The sequence below is a fragment of the Aegilops tauschii genome, chromosome 3 (assembly GCF_002575655.3).
Source record: "Aegilops tauschii subsp. strangulata cultivar AL8/78 chromosome 3, Aet v6.0, whole genome shotgun sequence".
Lineage (NCBI taxonomy): Eukaryota > Viridiplantae > Streptophyta > Magnoliopsida > Poales > Poaceae > Aegilops > Aegilops tauschii.
Genome location: NC_053037.3, coordinates 518,006,547 through 518,024,435, shown reverse-complemented (window position 1 = coordinate 518,024,435; position 17,889 = coordinate 518,006,547). Strand labels below are relative to the sequence as shown.

At 44.4% G+C, this 17,889-nt stretch overlaps 1 protein-coding gene across 1 annotated transcript; it reads right to left on the bottom strand.

Annotated features, from left to right (window-relative positions):
• Window positions 1-3,002: 3,002 nt before the first annotated feature.
• Window positions 3,003-4,404, bottom strand: LOC109741854 (protein FAR1-RELATED SEQUENCE 5-like). Its single transcript, XM_020300938.1, has 4 exons — window positions 4,193-4,404; window positions 3,718-4,100; window positions 3,144-3,601; window positions 3,003-3,044 (listed from the first exon to the last, which is right to left on the bottom strand). The coding sequence occupies exons 1-4, from the start codon at window positions 4,402-4,404 to the stop codon at window positions 3,003-3,005; spliced, it is 1,095 nt and encodes a 364-aa protein (XP_020156527.1).
• Between the last annotated feature and the right edge of the window lie 13,485 nt (window positions 4,405-17,889).

The following is a 17,889-nucleotide window of genomic DNA, read 5'->3' as shown; positions in this document are numbered from 1 at the left end:
AGCTTGCATATGGCACAGTATTCACAGAAGGATTGGATATGGGCCACATCAACGTTTCTGCGTTCTATTCCGCCCTGCTTCTCCGTGGCCTTGGCCGCACAAGTCCTTTTGACCATCAGCTTACGCCAACAGATGTTGAGACTCACTACAAGATGGTATTTTTTGCTTGATCTGATTTTTTCTTTGTGTTTTCTATTTTTTTGTATAATTCCATACTAGTTTGAACTTCTAGTTTTTTAGGAATGCACTTATTTTTGTTTTATTGAAGTGTACTGCACTTTGTACTTATATCTTGTTTTTATTTTTTTGCTTGTGTGCATGGAGCTCGTGTTTTATTTTGCATGGTTACAATATGTGAACTGCTTAGATACTAGATGAGAAGTAATAGTTTCCACAATTTTCCCCGCTTGTAGGTTTTGTACTACATGTAGGTAGTCTCAAGAACTTCATAATAGTTGTAAGCGTACTTCTTGTTTGCAATTTCCGCACGCACATTAGATTGCGTTTAATCTATACTACTTTTTTGCAGAAAATTACCCAACGAGCTGTTAGGTATCTCCGGCTCAAGAAGAAGGGAATTCTCCAAATTGTTCTTGGTAATGGACACCTTAAACCAGCCAAGTACCATGTAGGCGTTGACGGGCGGCTGTGTCTGCAGAAAGGGTGGAAGGAATTTGTCATTGATAGTGGCCTGAAGTCTGAGCAAGTTGTTGTCCTCAACTTCTTTGAACTCGAGGATCGTACGGTTAGAATCACGTTTGACGTGATTGGTTAAGGTTATGAGGTTGATTTGTAATAAGTACTTTTGCGTGCCGAACGCTTCATCTTTTTGATGTGTTTTGGAATAAGCACTTTTGTGATGTGAACCGCTTCAATTATTATTCTGAACTTCGTGATGCCAGTGAGCTAACTGCATTTTTTACATCATTTTTAGATTAATATGTGTCAAAGTTTTACTCTAGACTGCTATATATATGGTATACTATATACGCCATTTGTCTTTAGATGGTTTAGTTGAATAACTCATAGTCAGTGGGAAATTTGTGTTTACACGAAATTTAAACTGATACATATGTCATACAGATAAGCAAACTACTATGCATATGATTAATTTATTGAAGTTCATCTATTTGGTCGTTAACCTACTGCTTCTCCGTGGTGACTGGAGCGTGTCTAATGTTGCACTTTCTTTTGTTTTCCGTGGCGGTGTTGCTGGTTCTTGTCTCTGCACCGTTGTGTTTGTAGTCCCTCGCGTGCTGGTTGATGGTGGCTTTTGTTTTTGAGTGCTGTGAACTGCATCCTTCGTTGCTCCTCGCGTGCTTGTTGATGGCTGCTTTCATTTTCCAGTGATGTGAACTGCATCCTTCTTTGCTTCCCGCGTGCTGGTTGATTGGTGCTTTCGTTTTCCAGTGATGTGAACTACATCCTTCTTTGCTCCCCGCGTGTTGGTTGATGGCTGCTTTCGTTTTCCAGTGCTGTGAACTGCATCCTTTCGTGCTCCTACCTTGTTTTTTGAAAGTGGTGTCATTATCGGTTGTTTCTGTACAGCAGCATTCCCTTGTGGGTGGTCTTGTTGGCATTCTTTCTTCATGTTCTTCGTCCTCTTCACTCTCTTCTTCCTCCTCTTCTTGCTCTTCCTCCTCTTCATCATCTGTTTCTTCATAAGGCACTGCTTCTTCAGTTTCTTCATGTTCTTCGTCCTCTTCACTCCTTCTTCCTCCTCTTCTTCATCTGCTTCTTCATAAGCCATTTCTTCTTTAGTTGTGTCGCCATCTTCTTCTTTGATTTCATCTTGTTCGTCTTCCTCATTTTCTGATCTTGTTCTTTTGGGGCAGGTTCTTGGATTGTGTCTCTTCCTCTTTTTGTAGATGCTACAACGTCTCGGTTTCGTCCATTTCTTAGTGTTGTGAGTGGAATTTCTGTTTGGTTGTGCATCGCCATGTCCTCGTTTTTCTTGTTCATGTCTTTTTGTACATGTCCTGGAATTGTGGCCGCTGATTTCATTACATGTCTTGCACCTGTTTATTCCCAGTGGGTGACCATCACTGTCCAACTCAGGCTGTGGCTTACTGTTTTTGTCATCATTTTTCTCCTTGCATGCAACCTTTTTCTGGGTTGCGTCGCCCCCTTTCTTTCTTCCTCTTGTGTTTGAAACAGGAGGTGGAAGAATTGTTTCTTTTTTGATAGCACCAGTTCCGCTGTGTTCGGTATTTTCTACCTGCTCGACATTATTGTCATTCTGGGATTTCTCTGCTTGCTTTAGTTTTGCTGCTTCTTCTTCTTCTTCGCTGAGCACATCAACTTCCTCGATCAGTGCCCTCATACCAGACAATGCTCTGTGGAACCCAGCGTCGGACCTTGTCGCTCTGTTTGCAAGGTCCATTGTTGTTTCTGTCAGCAATTTTCTACGGCAAAAAAGCGATGTTCCATCTGGTGCTGTTTGTTCATAGTCTCTTTTGTCAAACGTCGCATTCGATCTTGCGTTACGGGTGTATCTTTTCATGATGTACACCTCAGGAATCTTGAGTACTCTCAAATGAGAAAGCATGCATAACACATGGATGCAAAAGAGCCCTGCAGAAAACACATGATTTCTTTGTTTTGTAAGTGAACTGCATGAAATTAATAAACACATATTTTTTCGTTATTTGTTCATTTTAAAGAAGTGAACTTCATTTTGTTTTGTGAATTAGTCATGCATGTGGACTTTTAAAGTCCAGTAAGTGGCCTTTCGTGCATGACTATCAGAAACTAGAATTTTTTGTGATAGGAGTCTCACCTGTGTGTGTCCAGAGTTTGCATTCACATTCGTAGACACCTTTCTGTTCATCGGCGACCACTTGGAAATTATGCCTTGCCCAGTCAAATGCATCCGATCTGTTGTAGTGGTGTACGAGATACTTTGTCGGGTTCTCAGGGCACCGTTCTGCTCTGAATGTAGTGCTACGTTAGAGTGTTTCTTTGAAATCTGCAAACACTACCCTTGTATACACTTTTGATAACTAAACTTCGAACCCAAACTGGGTTGTTGTCTTTACCTCTGACTGCATGATGAGAAATGCACTATTACGAACCAGATAAATGAAAAAATTGTCTGATTTTGTAGTTATATTTTTAGCAGTTTTTAGTGACATTTTGTTTACCTCATTTGCTACTGCCTCTGCGTGCTCGACGGCCTTGCTGGTCTGAATGCACTTGTCCACCTGCTGAGCAAATAGATGGAGATCATGCTTCTCTTTGACAAAGTTTTTCTTCAGTATGCGGTTCATGCTCTCGCTTCTCTGTATGGAAGTCATCCGAGCACAGAAAATTTCCTTGTAGTAAGCCGAGATCAACTCGTGCCTGTCTTCCCACAGCGAATTCATCACTTCATCGTCTTGCAAGTTGTATATCTGAATGAGGTCCTTCCATGCTCGTTCAAATTCTAACGACATTAGTGGGTGGTTCAGCACCGCATTGAGGTCATCCTTAAGTTTCTCGTCCGCCTTATACAGCAAGGCGAGGTGGTCTTTGTGCTTCTTCATGATATGCCACCAACACAACTTATGCACAGTATGTGGGAGGATAGTTTTTAATGCTGCCTTCATCGAAGAACATTGGTCTGAGAAGGCACAAATAGTGTTTTTATTAAGTTGTTTGTGTGTCTGTAAGATAGATGGAAGAAATATAAGTGCACCAAACAAATGTAAGTATGCAGGTGTTTGTTTTTTTTTGTACCTGTGAGCATGCAGATTGGAAGCTTGTTGTTCATACACCTCAGAAATGTTTTGAAAACCCACTCGAACGACGGTATTGTTTCATCTCGCACGAGTGCAACAGCAAATATGGTGCTCTGTAGATGATGGTTCACTCCCATGAAGACTCCCAGCGGCATGTGGAATTTGTTAGTTTTATACGTCGTGTCAAATGTAACGCAGTCTCCAAAATCTTCATACGATCCTTTGCAACATGCATTGGCCCAAAAGACATTTCTTACACGATTATCTGCATCAACGTCATAATCATAGAAAAACTCTGGGTTTATCTTCTGCATATTCTCGAAGAAATCCAGAAGTTTCTTGACGTCATCTTGGGACTCTTCTCTGGCAAACTTTTGTTTCCTGCATTTTCAAACGCAATGCAAACTCATCTCATCAAACAGGAAATAATTACCGAGAGGATGCTCAAGCGATATGGTTTGTGATGTGCTTACTTGTTTACCCAGTCGCGGCTAGTATGTCCCATGTACTGCAGACCACCGGACATACGCGACAGCGTTGACATCATCTGAGCATGTATGTGGTTGTCAAGTTGCATGTCTTTCACTAACTGGTCTATCAAAGGTTCGCCTTTTTTGTGCGACCGCTTGTGCAAAAGCATCCCGGGGCTTTCCAGCATCTTGTGATTGTGGTTGAGTTCAACCATTTCTATCACAAATTTGCCATCCTTCCTCTTTTTGACTCTAATCTTTGCCTTGCAGTCAATCCTTTTTCATGTCTTCTGACGTTTCCGGTGATAATCTGACACACTCTGCTTGTGCGTCCCTTCTCTTGAGCAGACAATGTAGGCATTTGTCTTGTGTTTTGCCCTCTTGCGTATGCCAAACACTGCGCATCTTGCATAATTGTTGTAAAAGTCACATGCCTTGTCGTACGTGGTGAACTTCATTCCAGCGGCAGGTATGAGGTTCAGCGGCATGTTTTTATCCTGCATTAAGTTCAATGCTCTATGAGATAATTTGTTCTGTTCTGTTTTTTAAATACGAGGAGTGCATACGAGTTTAATAAAGCATTGCAATGTTTCTAAGTTTTCAGAAGAATCCAATGTATTAGATGCTAGGTCAAACCTCACAAGAAATATCAGTGTGCACTGCAATGTTACCTGAATGGACTGCAACTATTATTATTATTTTTCAGAACATAAACTTACATGTGTGTAGAGTCGTTCACCCGATGGTGTTTGCAGCTCGCCGGGTTGTATTGGACATGGCAGGGTTATAGCAGATCTGTGTAGTTGAGGATCTCGCGGCGGCAATAGTGAGGAGGATTTGTACCTGCTGTTGACTTTTGACCGAGGCACCGTTGGTGGTTGCTTTGTCGAAGTTGATGCAGCAGCTCTGCTTGGAGCTCTGTTTTTTGGTGCAGCAGGTGGACGTTGAGCTCTGTTTGGGGTGCAGTAGGTGGACGTGGTGGTAATCCAGTGTTGTGACGATGTCTCACTGGATTGGTTTGAAAATTTTGGAGCGGTGGCACATCATCATCATCCACTGCAACATCGTGTTCAACTGCATCATCATTGTCTGTTCGGACATGCTGTCCAAACGTAGTGAACTCGTGCTGATACTCTGGGTTGAGAACTGTTATTTGCTCATCTTCATCGTCGTCATCTTCATCCTCCTGTCGGTGAGTGCCCTCCCAGATGAAGGTGACATCGTCGTCATCCTCGACTACCTCTTCTCCCTGGAAAAAAATCCTCTTCCGGAGAGTAGTGCACCTTGTTTGTTGTCGTGAAGAATCCTCGAGGAATCTCAGGGGTAACCCAGCCAGTATCTCTTTCAGAAGAAGCTTTACTCTTCTGAAAGTTGTTGGTCCCTGGGTTGTCAATTATGCGCGGCATTTTGTATCTGCTGAACGTCATTTCTTGCACACAAAATGATCGAGCTGCATTGTCAGGAAAAATAAACTGAATCATGCGAACTGCAAAGTGTTACAAATGGTACTGCGAAACTAATGCATGCTGACTGCATCACCCTGCAATGTGAACTGAAGTAACCGCACTGCATCGTCGTCCGTAATGAACCTACACAAGCGTACTGCATAACCGACCAAGTTCACTACATTTTCCCCCACAACGAACCGAAGCAACCGCACTGCATCGTTTTTGTAGGCGTACTGGACTGCGTGTACTGCTTTGTCTGGAATAACTAAACTGATATGGTTGAGGAAGTGTACTACTTACCTCGTGTTGAAGTGATTTCTTGCGTTTGTAGGAGGAAGTTCTCTTCTCGTCCGTCTGCACAACTTTCGCGTTCGCCTATGCAGTTCACTTGCCCTTCAGAAGTTCATGAGCGGTCTGGACGTTGCTCAAGGTGAACGGAGACGGAGGATTTGCTCTGAAGGTCGTTGCAGACTTAATCCAAGAAGCTACCATGGATGAAGGAACCTTGCCCATAGTCCTCCTTGCTCGAATTGGTTTGATGTCGAGGCAGCACCAATCCACATCTGATGAAGTACAGCTAATTGCAGGCCCGGAGGAGTTCGATGCCGGCGCTACCGACCTGCTGCCGTGGAAGAAGGCCGATATGCTGGTGGGGGAGGCGTTGCTCAGTTGCTGCCGCGGAAGAAGGCCGAGCGGCGATGGGTGGCGGCGCTGCTTGGCCGCTACCGCAGAATAACGCCTGGAGGGAAGGGGCGGCATCGCTGCCGGCCGCTACCGCGGAAGAAGGCCGGGAGGGGAGGGGCGGTGGCACTCCCAGGCCGCCGCCGCGGGAGAAAGCGGGGAGGGGAGGGGCAGCATCGCTGCCAGGCCGCCGCCGCGGAAGAAGGCCGGGAGGGGAGGGGCGACGGCGCTTCCAGGTCACCGCTGCGGAAGAAGGCCGGGAGGGGAGCGGCGGCGGCGCCTCCAGGCCGCTGCCGCGGTAGAAGGCCGGGAGGGGAGGGGCGGCGGCGCTCCCAGGCTGCTGCCGCGGTAGAAGGTCGGGAGGGGAGGGGCGGCGGCGATCTGGTGGGGGATGTGCAGAATAAGGCTGGTGTTATTAGAATAAGAGTCTTAAGGGGTGTTATCACAATAGACCCTATATATATATATATATATATATATATATATATATATATAGGTAAAATTGTGTCTATCATAGCTTGCCACAGAACTAGTAAAGGCTTGCTAAACATTTAAAGGTTTAAAAGTAAGTAAAAAAATATGAAATAAATAGGGGAGCCTTACTCTAATATAATAAGATGATCCAACAGTGTGATTTTGAAAATATGCATTTATGTGTCCGCAGCGAAAAGACAAGCATTTCAGCTGACTGCAGGATCAATATATAGTGAAACATTTGTTCTTTTTGTCCAGGACACATGCAGTCATATTTATTCAATCCATCCGTTGGATCATGTTATATTATAGGTGTGTTGGTTCAGTATTTTTTTCAGGATTTTTGAGAATTTTTACACCGTCGAAAACCTTAACTAGTTCTGTGGCAAGCTATTGTAGAAAATCCTACTCCTATATACCCCCTTATTTAAATTAGATCGAACGGAATCGGGACGAACTCCTACCAATGGCTCGTATACGAGCAATTCAAGAGGAATTGACCGGATTCCTCCTTGAAGACATCATTCCTAAAACAGGAGAATACCATTGAGAATTGGTAGTGAATGTTGGTAATTAGATATTAGGGATCGTAAAAGATGTTACATTGTGTATATGCATCAACGTGTATTATACGTAGTAGCGTCGAATAGATATACGAAAACTTGTTGTTCGACTAAGCACGGAGAAAGAGAGGTCACTTCTCTCTATATTCATGATGATTTGTGTAATGATTCCTTCATTGCTATATGTAGTAGCTAGTGTCGAGTTGAATGAAAAAAATAAAATAAAAACGAAAACCCTAAATGTAAAAGAATTGACTGGTAAACACAAAAAATAAAAGGGGAAACACAATATGAAACCCCTAAACCCTCCAAAACCCTAAACCCTAAAAGGAAAAACAAAAACCCCAGCGCTTGGAAGGTGCTGACGCGTGCCTGTCTTTTAGTCCCGGTTGGTGTTACCAACCGCGACTAAAGGTCCTCCTGCCTGAGCGTCCCGTAGCGGCCACGTGGAGCTCCTTTAGTCTTGGTTCGTAACAACCTGAACTAAAAGTGGGGGCCTTTAGTCCCGGTTGCAGAATCGAGACTAAATGTTCTTAGGAACTGGGACTAATGCCTTGTTTTCTACTAGTGATGTGTCCCAGGAGGGTTAGCCATTTTTAGGAAAGGTTAATGACCAATTAATATCATCTCTATCCAATATCCATGCACAATTGGATGGATATATCTACATGCACGTTTCACAGAAAAAGATAGAGCCGATATTTTTCTTTTAAAATGGAAAGATAATGCGTATTCTCTAGACAAAATTAACGTGTTGCTATACTGTACTTTCTAGCATGTGTCAAAAATTTCTTAGGAAACCTTAGACATGCAAAAAAACCTTAGACGCCTCCCCAACAATGAAACCCCTGTGGGCTGGCCCCAGGCATGTAGTACAACTGATGAAACAACTGCACAGGGCCACAGCCTAGATACTCTGCCTATGGCACAACAAAAATAGATATGTTTTTGAGCCCACATAATAAAAAGTATTCGACTCATTCTCTAAAAAAGACAAGCACTTGACAGTAAAGTGTAGATTTCTCAAGACATTTTACTTGGCTAAATCCTATTTGTCGCAACTGATTGTGAGGGGGTGCCATGTACTACCTCTGTGTCATATTAAGTGTCACTGATTTAGTGCAACTCCGTTCCGGATTATCGCTTTAAGCAAGCATTATGCTCGCATCGCTCGTGTCGATAGGTTCGCTTCGCTAGGCCAGAAGCAGTGATCGCTCGTAGGTTCCAATAAATGGGCCAGGCCCTGGGCGCAGAAAGCAGCACTCGGTCGCTCCGCATAGAAGCAAGAATGAAATATGAAGCAACTATGTTGTGTCATTGCCGAGAAGTGCTAGAACCAAAAGGTGGATTCCACCGCCTCAAGGGTTTGCAATAATTAATGTTGATGCGTCTGTCGCGAGGAACCAATAGAAGGGAGCTTTTGCTACAGTTTGCAGAGACGAGGGGGCAATTACCTTGGTGCATCCGATGGTGCTGAGAAGCTTGACCGAGCTGGAAGCCCTACAAGATATGGCACATAGCAGCAGAATTATACCTCCAAAAAGTGAAGGCAAATACTAATTGTGTTTTGACAGTCAATTGTTTGTCGGAGGATTATAGAGGTGGTAGTTCGGTGATTATTCAAGATGTAAGATTGAAGAAGGAGGGTTTCGGCGGGCTATCCATAGTGCATGAGAAGTGGGAGACAGCGAAGCACATGATCTTACAAAGGCTGCTAATTCTTTAGAGCATGGCCGCTATGTTTGGCTACTTGTCACACCCGATATTATTTGTATTCCAAACACTACCTAAGTTGAATAAAAGTTTTTATCCCCTAAAAACATACAAGTGGTTTACCTCACAAACAAAAAACATACATGTGCTACTTTAAGTACGTATTTCCTGCATTTTTTTAATCTATATATATATTCCAACAATTTATGAATGTGAAGTAAAAAATTCAACCATTTGAAAAATGTTCATGTATTTGAAGAAAGTTCATGAATCTTAAAATTAGTTCATGAATTTTAAAATGTTGACAATTTTTAAATATGTTCATGTATTTTAAAATGCTCACTTATTTAAAAAATGTACACGGATTTGAAATATGTTTGTGTATTTATACAATTTCATGAATTTGATTTTTTGCGTATTTCAAAATAATGTTTTGGAATTTGAAAAATCCCATGAATTTAAATATTGTTCAGTGTTTTTTCATGAATTTTAATATTATTCACATTTTAAAAATAAAATTCAATAACTTGATTTTTTTCATTAATTTGAAAAGATGTTCAAGTATATATAAAATAATTATGAATTTGAAAAATGTTCACGAATTTGGAAAATGTTTGCATATTTGAAAAAATAACTATTTTTGAATTTTTCAATATTCTTTGAAAATTTGAAGGTTTTGAATTTTGCTAATTTTTGTCATAAAAGTCAAAAATTTAAAACTAATATGAAAACTAAAAAACAGTAAATGAAAAACCAAAAGAAAAAAAGGAAAAAGAAACGAAGAAGAAAAAAGAAATAACAGGAAAATAAGCCTTCCAAAGCCATTCTGAAACCAGACAGAAGGTTCCAGAAGTTTCACAAAATCAGGTCCGGCGCTCCCGCTGGCTTCCACTAAATGGGCGGGCCTGCTCCACATGTGCTATAGGCTAGCGCTACAAGCGATACATATCACTGGCGCAGGTTGTCGACCGGACGCACACTACGAGCAAGGCGAGCGCTCTTGGGTTGGCCGGTCCATTTTTTGATACCGTAGTGCACGGTCTGAACCAGTCTCGGGAACCACTCTAAAAAAAACCAGTCGCGGGAACCTTGTCTAAAAAACCAGTCTCGGGAACCATCTAGCAGGTCCCCGGACTGCTTTTTCTTTAACAGTTATTTTTCGGTTTTACATTTTTGGTTTTGCTACTTATTTTTATTTTCCTTTACTATTTTTTTGTTGGAAATATGCCCTAGAGGCAATAATAGAATGATTATTGTTATATTTCCTTAATCATGATAAATTTTTATTATTCATGCTAAATTGTATAGACCGAAAACTTAAATACATGTGTGGATACATAAATAAATACCATGTCCCTAGTGAGCCTCTACTAGACTAGCTCGTTGATCAAAGATGGTTAAGGTTTCCTAACCATAGACATGAGTTGTCACTTCATAACGGGATCACATCATTAGGAGAATGATGTGATGGACAAGAGCCATACGTTAGCTTAGCATATGATCGTCCAGTTTATTGCTACTGCTTTCTTAATGTCAAATACATGTTTCTTCGACCATGAGATCATGCAACTACCGGATATCGGGGGAATACCTTGTGTGCTATCAAACGTCACAACGTAACTGGATGATCATAAAGATGCTCTACAGGTATCTCCGAATGTGTCCATTGAGTTGGCATGAATCAAGATTGGGATTTGTGTATCTCCGGGCCCTCTCGGTAATACAACATCATAAGAAGCTTGCAAGCAAAGTGACTAAGGAGTTAGTTAGAGGATGATGTATTACGAAACTTAGTTAGTTAGACGATATAGTGTTATATGAGTTATGTGAATTGGTGATCGAATGTTGTTCGGAGTCCCAGATGAGATCACAAACATGACGAGGAGCTCCGGAATAGTCCGGAGGTAAAGATTGATATACAGGACGATACTATTTGGGTTCCGGAATGTACCGAGTATTTATCGGATCACCGGAAGGGGTTCCGGGAGGCCCCGGGAGGTTATTGGCCATATGGGCCAAACGAGGGGAGCACACCAGCCCACAAGGGGCTGGCTCTCCCCACCTCTGGCCACCGGTCATGGGGAGAAAAGGAAGGAGGGGAGTCGCTCTCCCCTTCCTTCCCTCTCCTCCCCTTTCCTTCCCCTGAGAGCAAATAAGGAAGGGGGCGGCCAGGGCAGGAGCCCAAGGGGGCCGCCGGCCCTCTTGGGGGCGCCCTAGGCTGCCTTCCCTCCTCCCCCACCTATATATAGGAGAGGGGGAGAGGGGCAACACACACCATGATCCCCATGTCTTGTGCGGCATGCCGTCTCCCTCTAGTTCTATTCCTCCTCCGTCCACGTCCGTTGTTCTTGGCCAAGCCCTGCGGATAGTTTCACCACCACCGTCCGCCGTCGTGCTGCCGAAACTCATCTACTACTTTGCCTATCTTACTGGATCGAGAAGGAGAGAACGTCATTGAGCTGAACGTGTGCTGAACGCGGAGGTGCCGTACGTTCGGTAGTTGATCGGGATGGATCGTGAAGGTGTACGACTGCATCAACAGCGTTGATAAACGCTTCTGCTTAACAGTCTACAAGGGTACGTAGACACACTCTCCCCTCTCATAGCTATGCAACTCCATGGATAGATCTTGCGTGTGCGTAGAAAAAAATTGTCCATGCAATGTTCCCCAACAGTGGCATCATGAGCCAGGTCTATGCGTAGATGATATGCACGAGAGTAGAACACAAAGGAGTTGTGGGCGGTGATGTTCATACTGCTTTCCACCAGTGTCTTATTTTCATTCGGCGGTATTGTGAGATGAAGCGGCCCGGACCAACCTTACATGTCCACGTACATGAGACCGGTTCCACCGACTAATATGCAACTTGTTTTGCATAAGGTGACTGGCGGGCGTCTGTTTCTCTCACTTTAGTTGAATCGAATTTGACTACGGCCGGTCCTTAAAGAAGGTTAGAATAGCAAACTTGATAATCTCCGTTCTGGTTTTGTGTAGGTAAGAACGGTTCTTTCTAGTTGTCCATAGCAGCCACGTAAAACTTGCAACAACAAAGTAGAGGACGTCTAACTTGTTTTTGCAGGGTATGTTGTGATGTGATATGGTCAAGACGTGATGTGAGATACGTTGTTGTATGAGATGATCATGTTTTGTAATATCGACAACCGGCAGGAGCCTTAGGGTTGTCTCTTAATTATTGTATCACCTGCGTCTCAATCATTAAGTGTCGTGTAATTGATTTACTTTATCGCTATGCGTTAGCAATAGTTGTAGAAGCAATAGTTGGCGAGACGACCCCGACGCAATGATGGAGATCAAGGTGTCGCGCTGGTGACGATGGAGATCATGACGTTGCTTTGGAGATGGAGATCAAAAGCACAAGATGATGATGACCATATCATGTCACATATTTTTGGTTGAATGTGATGTTTATCCTTTATGCACCGTTGCTAAAGTTCGTCGTTCACCTCGTGATGATCGGGTGTGATAGACTCTACGTTCACATACAACGGGTGTAAGCCAGTTTTGCACATGCAGAACACTTGGGTTAAACTTGACGAGCCAAGCATGTACAGACATGGTCTCGGAAAAATAGACCGAAAGGTCGAACGTGAGTCATATAGTAGATATGATCAACACAGAGATGTTCACCATTGAAGACTACCCCATCTCACGTGATGATCGAACATGGGTTAGTTGATTTGGATCATGTATCACTTAGAAAACTTGAGGGATGTTGATTTAAGTGGGAGTTCATTAGTAATTTGATTATCTGAACTAAAATTTACCATGAACTTATTCTTAATAGTTTTTGCATATCTATGTTGTAGATCAATGGCCCGTGCTACCATTCCCTTGAATTTTACTGCGTTCATAGAGAAAATTAAGTTAAAAGATGATGGTAGCAACTACACGGACTGGGTCGTAACTTGAGGATTATCCTCATTGCTGCATAGAGGAATTATGTCCTTGATGCACCGCTAGGTGACAAACCTGCTGCAGGAGCTAATGCACACGTTATGAATGTCTGGCAAGCTCGATCTGATGACTACTCGATAGTTCAGTGTGACATGCTTTACGGCTTGGAACCGGGACTTCAACAGCGTTTTGAATGCCACAGAGCATATGAGATGTTCCAAGAGCTGAAATTGATACTTCAAGCAAATGCCCGGGTTGTGAGATATGAAGTCTCCAACAAGTTCTTCAGTTGTAAGATGGAGGAGAATAGTTCTATTAGTGAACACATACTCAGAATGTCTAGGTACCACAACCACTTGACTCATTTGGGAATTGATCTTCCAGCTGAGAGTGTTATTGACAGAGATCTTCAATCACTGCCACCAAGCTATAAAGGCTTTGTGTCACATCCCTAGTTCGGGTCTGCCTAGTGCTAGCATCTGGTGTTGCATCATGTTTAAATTCTCAAATGAACTTGAAATGGGGATGACAAACCCTAGCACCAAATGGAATGCAATTAGGATCAAAATAAAAATATTTTCGATGAATCCAAAATGCCCTTCAAAAATGTTCATTATTTATGGAAAGAGGTTACAACCTTTACCATAGGTCATGCACATTTCTCCAAGGCATTTAAGGTCTTTGAATTAAATCATATTGTATTTGAAGTGGAGCTATAAATTCCTATAAAATATTTGGTAGCTCCAAATATTCTAAAACTTGGTGAGGGCCTCTGGTTTAAATCAGATAGTGGCCACAAAAGTTTTCAGGATTTTATAAAATGATTTATTATTTTTACTAAATCAGAAACAAATTACAGAAGAGTTAGAAAATAGAAATAAAAGAAAAGGACAGAAAACCCACCTAACTTACCTGGCAGCCCACCCGCAGCCCAACACTGTGCAGCCCAGCAGCAGCCCAGCCCACCGCAGCCGCACCGTCTTCAACCTCCTGCCAGTAGGCAGGAGGGCGTGTGCCGATGCGCGCGCGCATGCGCCGGCCACCTCCTGCATGCCTGCTCGCTGCAGGACTCCCCCGAGGGCGCCACGCCCCCCCCTCGACCCTCTGCACCTCCTCCCTCCTCGCAGCTCTCTCCCCTCCCCTCTCTGCTCTCTTCCCGTGCGCAGCCGTTGCCGTCGTTCGCCATAGCCGCAGCCAGCGCCTTCCCCTCGCTCCCTCGACATGTCCACGGGCTGTGCCTTCGTCGTATACGCCTCCTTGACAACCCACGTGATGCCGGATGCCCGCGAACGCTGTCGACACCGTCGTCTTCAACCCTCCGCTCCCCAGATCGCCGGCAACGCCCCGACGTCGTCCGACCTCCTACGAGCCTGCTGAGACGCGTGTTGCAACCGCTGTGAGCTCCATCATCGTTTGCCCCTCTTCCCCATGCCTCTCGATCACCGTAGCTGCCGTTTCGACCGAAGCCGAAGCTCATCGCCGCCGGCCATGATGTCGCCGTCGTTTTAGCCACCACAGCTTGCGCCTGAGCGCGTCAACACGCTCGGTGCCTTCCCAGGAGCACGTAGCTCCCACCAGCTCCTCCTCTCGAGCACCCTAACGCCCAGCCCAAACTAACCCGAGCTCCGGCCGCCGCCGTTGCCAAGTCCGGCCTCCCAGCATGAACTGATGCCACGGTTCGATGCGCGCACACACCAGCTACGCATAGATGCCCTTGGCCGCCGTTTTGGTCGCCGGAGCGCGAAACCCGCAGCTCTCCGCCGCATCTCGCCTCGCCGGTGTCGAGTCGCCGGCAGGTTTTGACCCAGTTGACCCGGGTTTGGCCCCGCTGACCCGGGTTGACCCAGTTTGACCTCCCCTGGGTCGCTGGTAAGTGGGCCCTAGCCCCTGCTAACTCTAATTAAGTTTTTAATTAAGCTTAATTAGCCCTACTAACGCTGACATGCGGGACCCAGATGCTAATTAACATCCTAATTAAACCAGTTTAGTTAATAACCCTGTTTTCGTTAGTTCTGTCACTGACGGACGCAGTGCTGACGTAGTTAATTATTTTTCTGGATTTATTCTTATTCAGGAAATTTCAAAAAATAATGCTAACTTCAAAAATTCATAGAAATTAATCCGTAACTCCAAATCAAACAAATTATATATGAAAAATTATCAAAAAAATCCAATCTATCCATCTGTACCATTTGCATGCATGTTTGAACAACCTAAGGTTGATGTATATGGCAATTTGCATAATTGGCATTTAAATAAGCATATGGAGTTTGAATTTGAACCCTTGGTTCAAACCAACTTCATTTAATCTGGTTTCTAGTTGCATTAGCTCAAACCACAACATATTGCCATGTCATGATCATGCATCATATTGTTGCATTGCATTGATTGTGTTCTTCCTTGTTTGCCGGTAATTGTCCCCTCTCAGTAGACGGCGTTCCGACGATGAGTTTGATGACACCGGTGAAGAACTATACTATCTTCAGAAGTGTCGGGCAAGCAAAACCCCCTTGTTCATTCCGATACAATCCCACTCTCTCGCTCCTGCTCTCTTTTACTGCATTAGGACAACATCGATTCAACGGTTACATGCTGCGGTAGCTGAACCCCTTTTCCTCTGCATGACCTGTCATTGCCACAGTAAATAGATGAAACCCACTAGCATGAGTAGGAGTTGTTTGAGCCCTGATGTGCCTACTCATTCATGCTTGTTTGTCGTGCCTGCTACTGCTTAGAGTTGAGTCAGGTCTGATTCATCGGGAATGAATTGGAATGGTGATGAACATGTCCTACTGTGTGTGAGCTAAGTGTGTGAACATGATTTGGTAAAGGTAGCGGTGAGAGGCCATGTAGGAGTACATGGTGGGTTGTCTCATTGAAACCGTCCTCAGGAACTGAGTTCTGTGTTTGTGATCCATGAACAGCTACTACCACACATTGGGATCCTTAATTGACTCCATCGGCTTCTTAACCACCCTTGTCCTCTGTCTAGGAGTTGCAAGTAGTTTCTGGTGTTTGTAGTATGCTGGAGGCCATGCGCAGTGCTGACCCCCGGGGTGGGCTGTGATGCGGTAGGCATGTGGCACGGTGTACCGGGCGCTCGTTTGGTGTCTCGGGAACCCCGCTCACATCGTTCGGGGCTGTATGTGGAAACTTCGGCCGGACTCCATGCGGATGGAACCTGAATAGGCGATAAACCTGGACTAGAGACTTGAGTGTTTAGGTAGGCCGTGGCCGACACCCTCGCCAGGCTTTCGCTTGAAGGTTGCCGAGATACATGACGTGTACATGGTGGTAAGTGGCAAGAGCGTGTGTGAAGAAGTACACCCCTGCAGGGTTAACATCATCTATTCGAATAGCCGTGTCCGCGGTAAAGGACATCTGGGTTGCATGTACAGTTCATAGACAAGTGAAAGTGGATACTCTAAAATGTGCAAGATAAGCGTGAGTGCTATGGATGGCGTTCTCGTATTCCAGAAGACGGGAGCGGACCCATAGTGGTGTATTGATTGGTGAATATGTGGACTCGTGTGCGCCACCTCAATAGAGTTACTTGCAGTCGTAGTTTAGTATAGCCACCGCGTAAAAGCTAGCTTGCTGCAGTTAAACTCCACCACCCCTTTGTTGATACTGATGCATATGTAGCTAGTTCTGATGTAAGTCTTGCTGGGTACATTTGTACTCACGTTTGCCTATTTTATGTTTTGCAGAGAGACGTCAGTCTCGCTAGTAGTTCCGCGTGGACTTCGATGTTTAGCTTGTTACCTCAGCTACGATCTTATGCCCTTGGGAGGGTCTTGTAGATAGTCAAGCTTCTCAGCCTTTTTCATTTGTAGTTGTCTGTACTCAGACATGTCTATGCTTCCGCTCGATGCTTGTATGCTCTGTATGTTGGGTCATGAGACCATGATTGTAATACTTGGCTCCTCGGAGCCTAATGAATAAATACTTGAGTCGTAGAGTTATGTTGTGATGCCATGTTGTATTTACACATATCGAGCATATTGTGTGTATGATTGAAATGCTTGGTATGTGTGGGATCTGACAACCTAGTTGTTTATCCTTGGTAGCCTCTCTTATGGGGAAATGTAGTCTTGTGCTTCCATGAGCCATAGTAGTCCGCTACAGCCCGGTTCACCGGTGTCCTGCTAGCCCAGCACTACTGCTCCGGAACACTTGACTGGCCGACATGTGATTCACTTCGTTCCTGTGTCTGTCCCTTCGGGGAAATGACACACGGTGACATCCGGAGTCCTGCCTAGCCTGCTACAGCCTGGTTCACCGGAGTCCTGTTAGCCCAGTGCTACAGCTCGGATTCACACGCTGCTGACCGACATGCTCGATGTTGATTCATGTATGCCTGTCCCCGTAAGTTAGTGCCACTTTTTGGTTCATGACTAGTCATGTCGGCCCGGGTTCTCTGTCATATGGATGCTAGCGACACTATCATATACGTGAGCCAAAAGGCGCAAACGGTCCCGGGCCATGGTAAGGCGACACCCGTGGGAATACCGTGCGTGAGGCCGCAAAGTGATATGAGGTGTTACCGGCTAGGTCGATGTGACTTGGAATCGGGGTCCTGGTAGCTTTGGTATCAGAGCCTGACTGCCTATAGGATTACCAAGCCAAACTGGTCGAAGTTGAGTCTAGAAATTCTTTAGTTATGTAAGGGAATTGATTCGGGAAGGGAACGTAAGGCTCTTTTTACTCCTTTACCTTATGTCCTCTGATCTGAGTCACCCTCTTCTCTTCTACGGGGATTAAGAACTAGGCCTTCTCATCTATCTATCAGGATGACGAGTTACTATGATAGAGACTTATAGGATTGATGGATTTAAGCCCCAATTCAGTTTCTGCTACTTTCGTGTGTTCATAGTTGGTCTCGGAACCTTGATATTGTGCTTT

What these genes read in the sequence shown, in the direction of transcription:
- LOC109741854 (XM_020300938.1), bottom strand. Translation starts at nt 4,404, where the DNA reads ATGGTTGAACTCAACCACAATCACAAGATGCTGGAAAGCCCCGGGATG. An exon ending in AGCCGCGACTGGGTAAACAA is followed by an intron (nt 4,101 to 4,192) that starts GTAAGCACATCA and finishes TTGAAAATGCAG; the next exon opens with GAAACAAAAGTTTGCCAGAG. An exon ending in TCCAATCTGCATGCTCACAG is followed by an intron (nt 3,602 to 3,717) that starts GTACAAAAAAAA and finishes GTGCCTTCTCAG; the next exon opens with ACCAATGTTCTTCGATGAAG.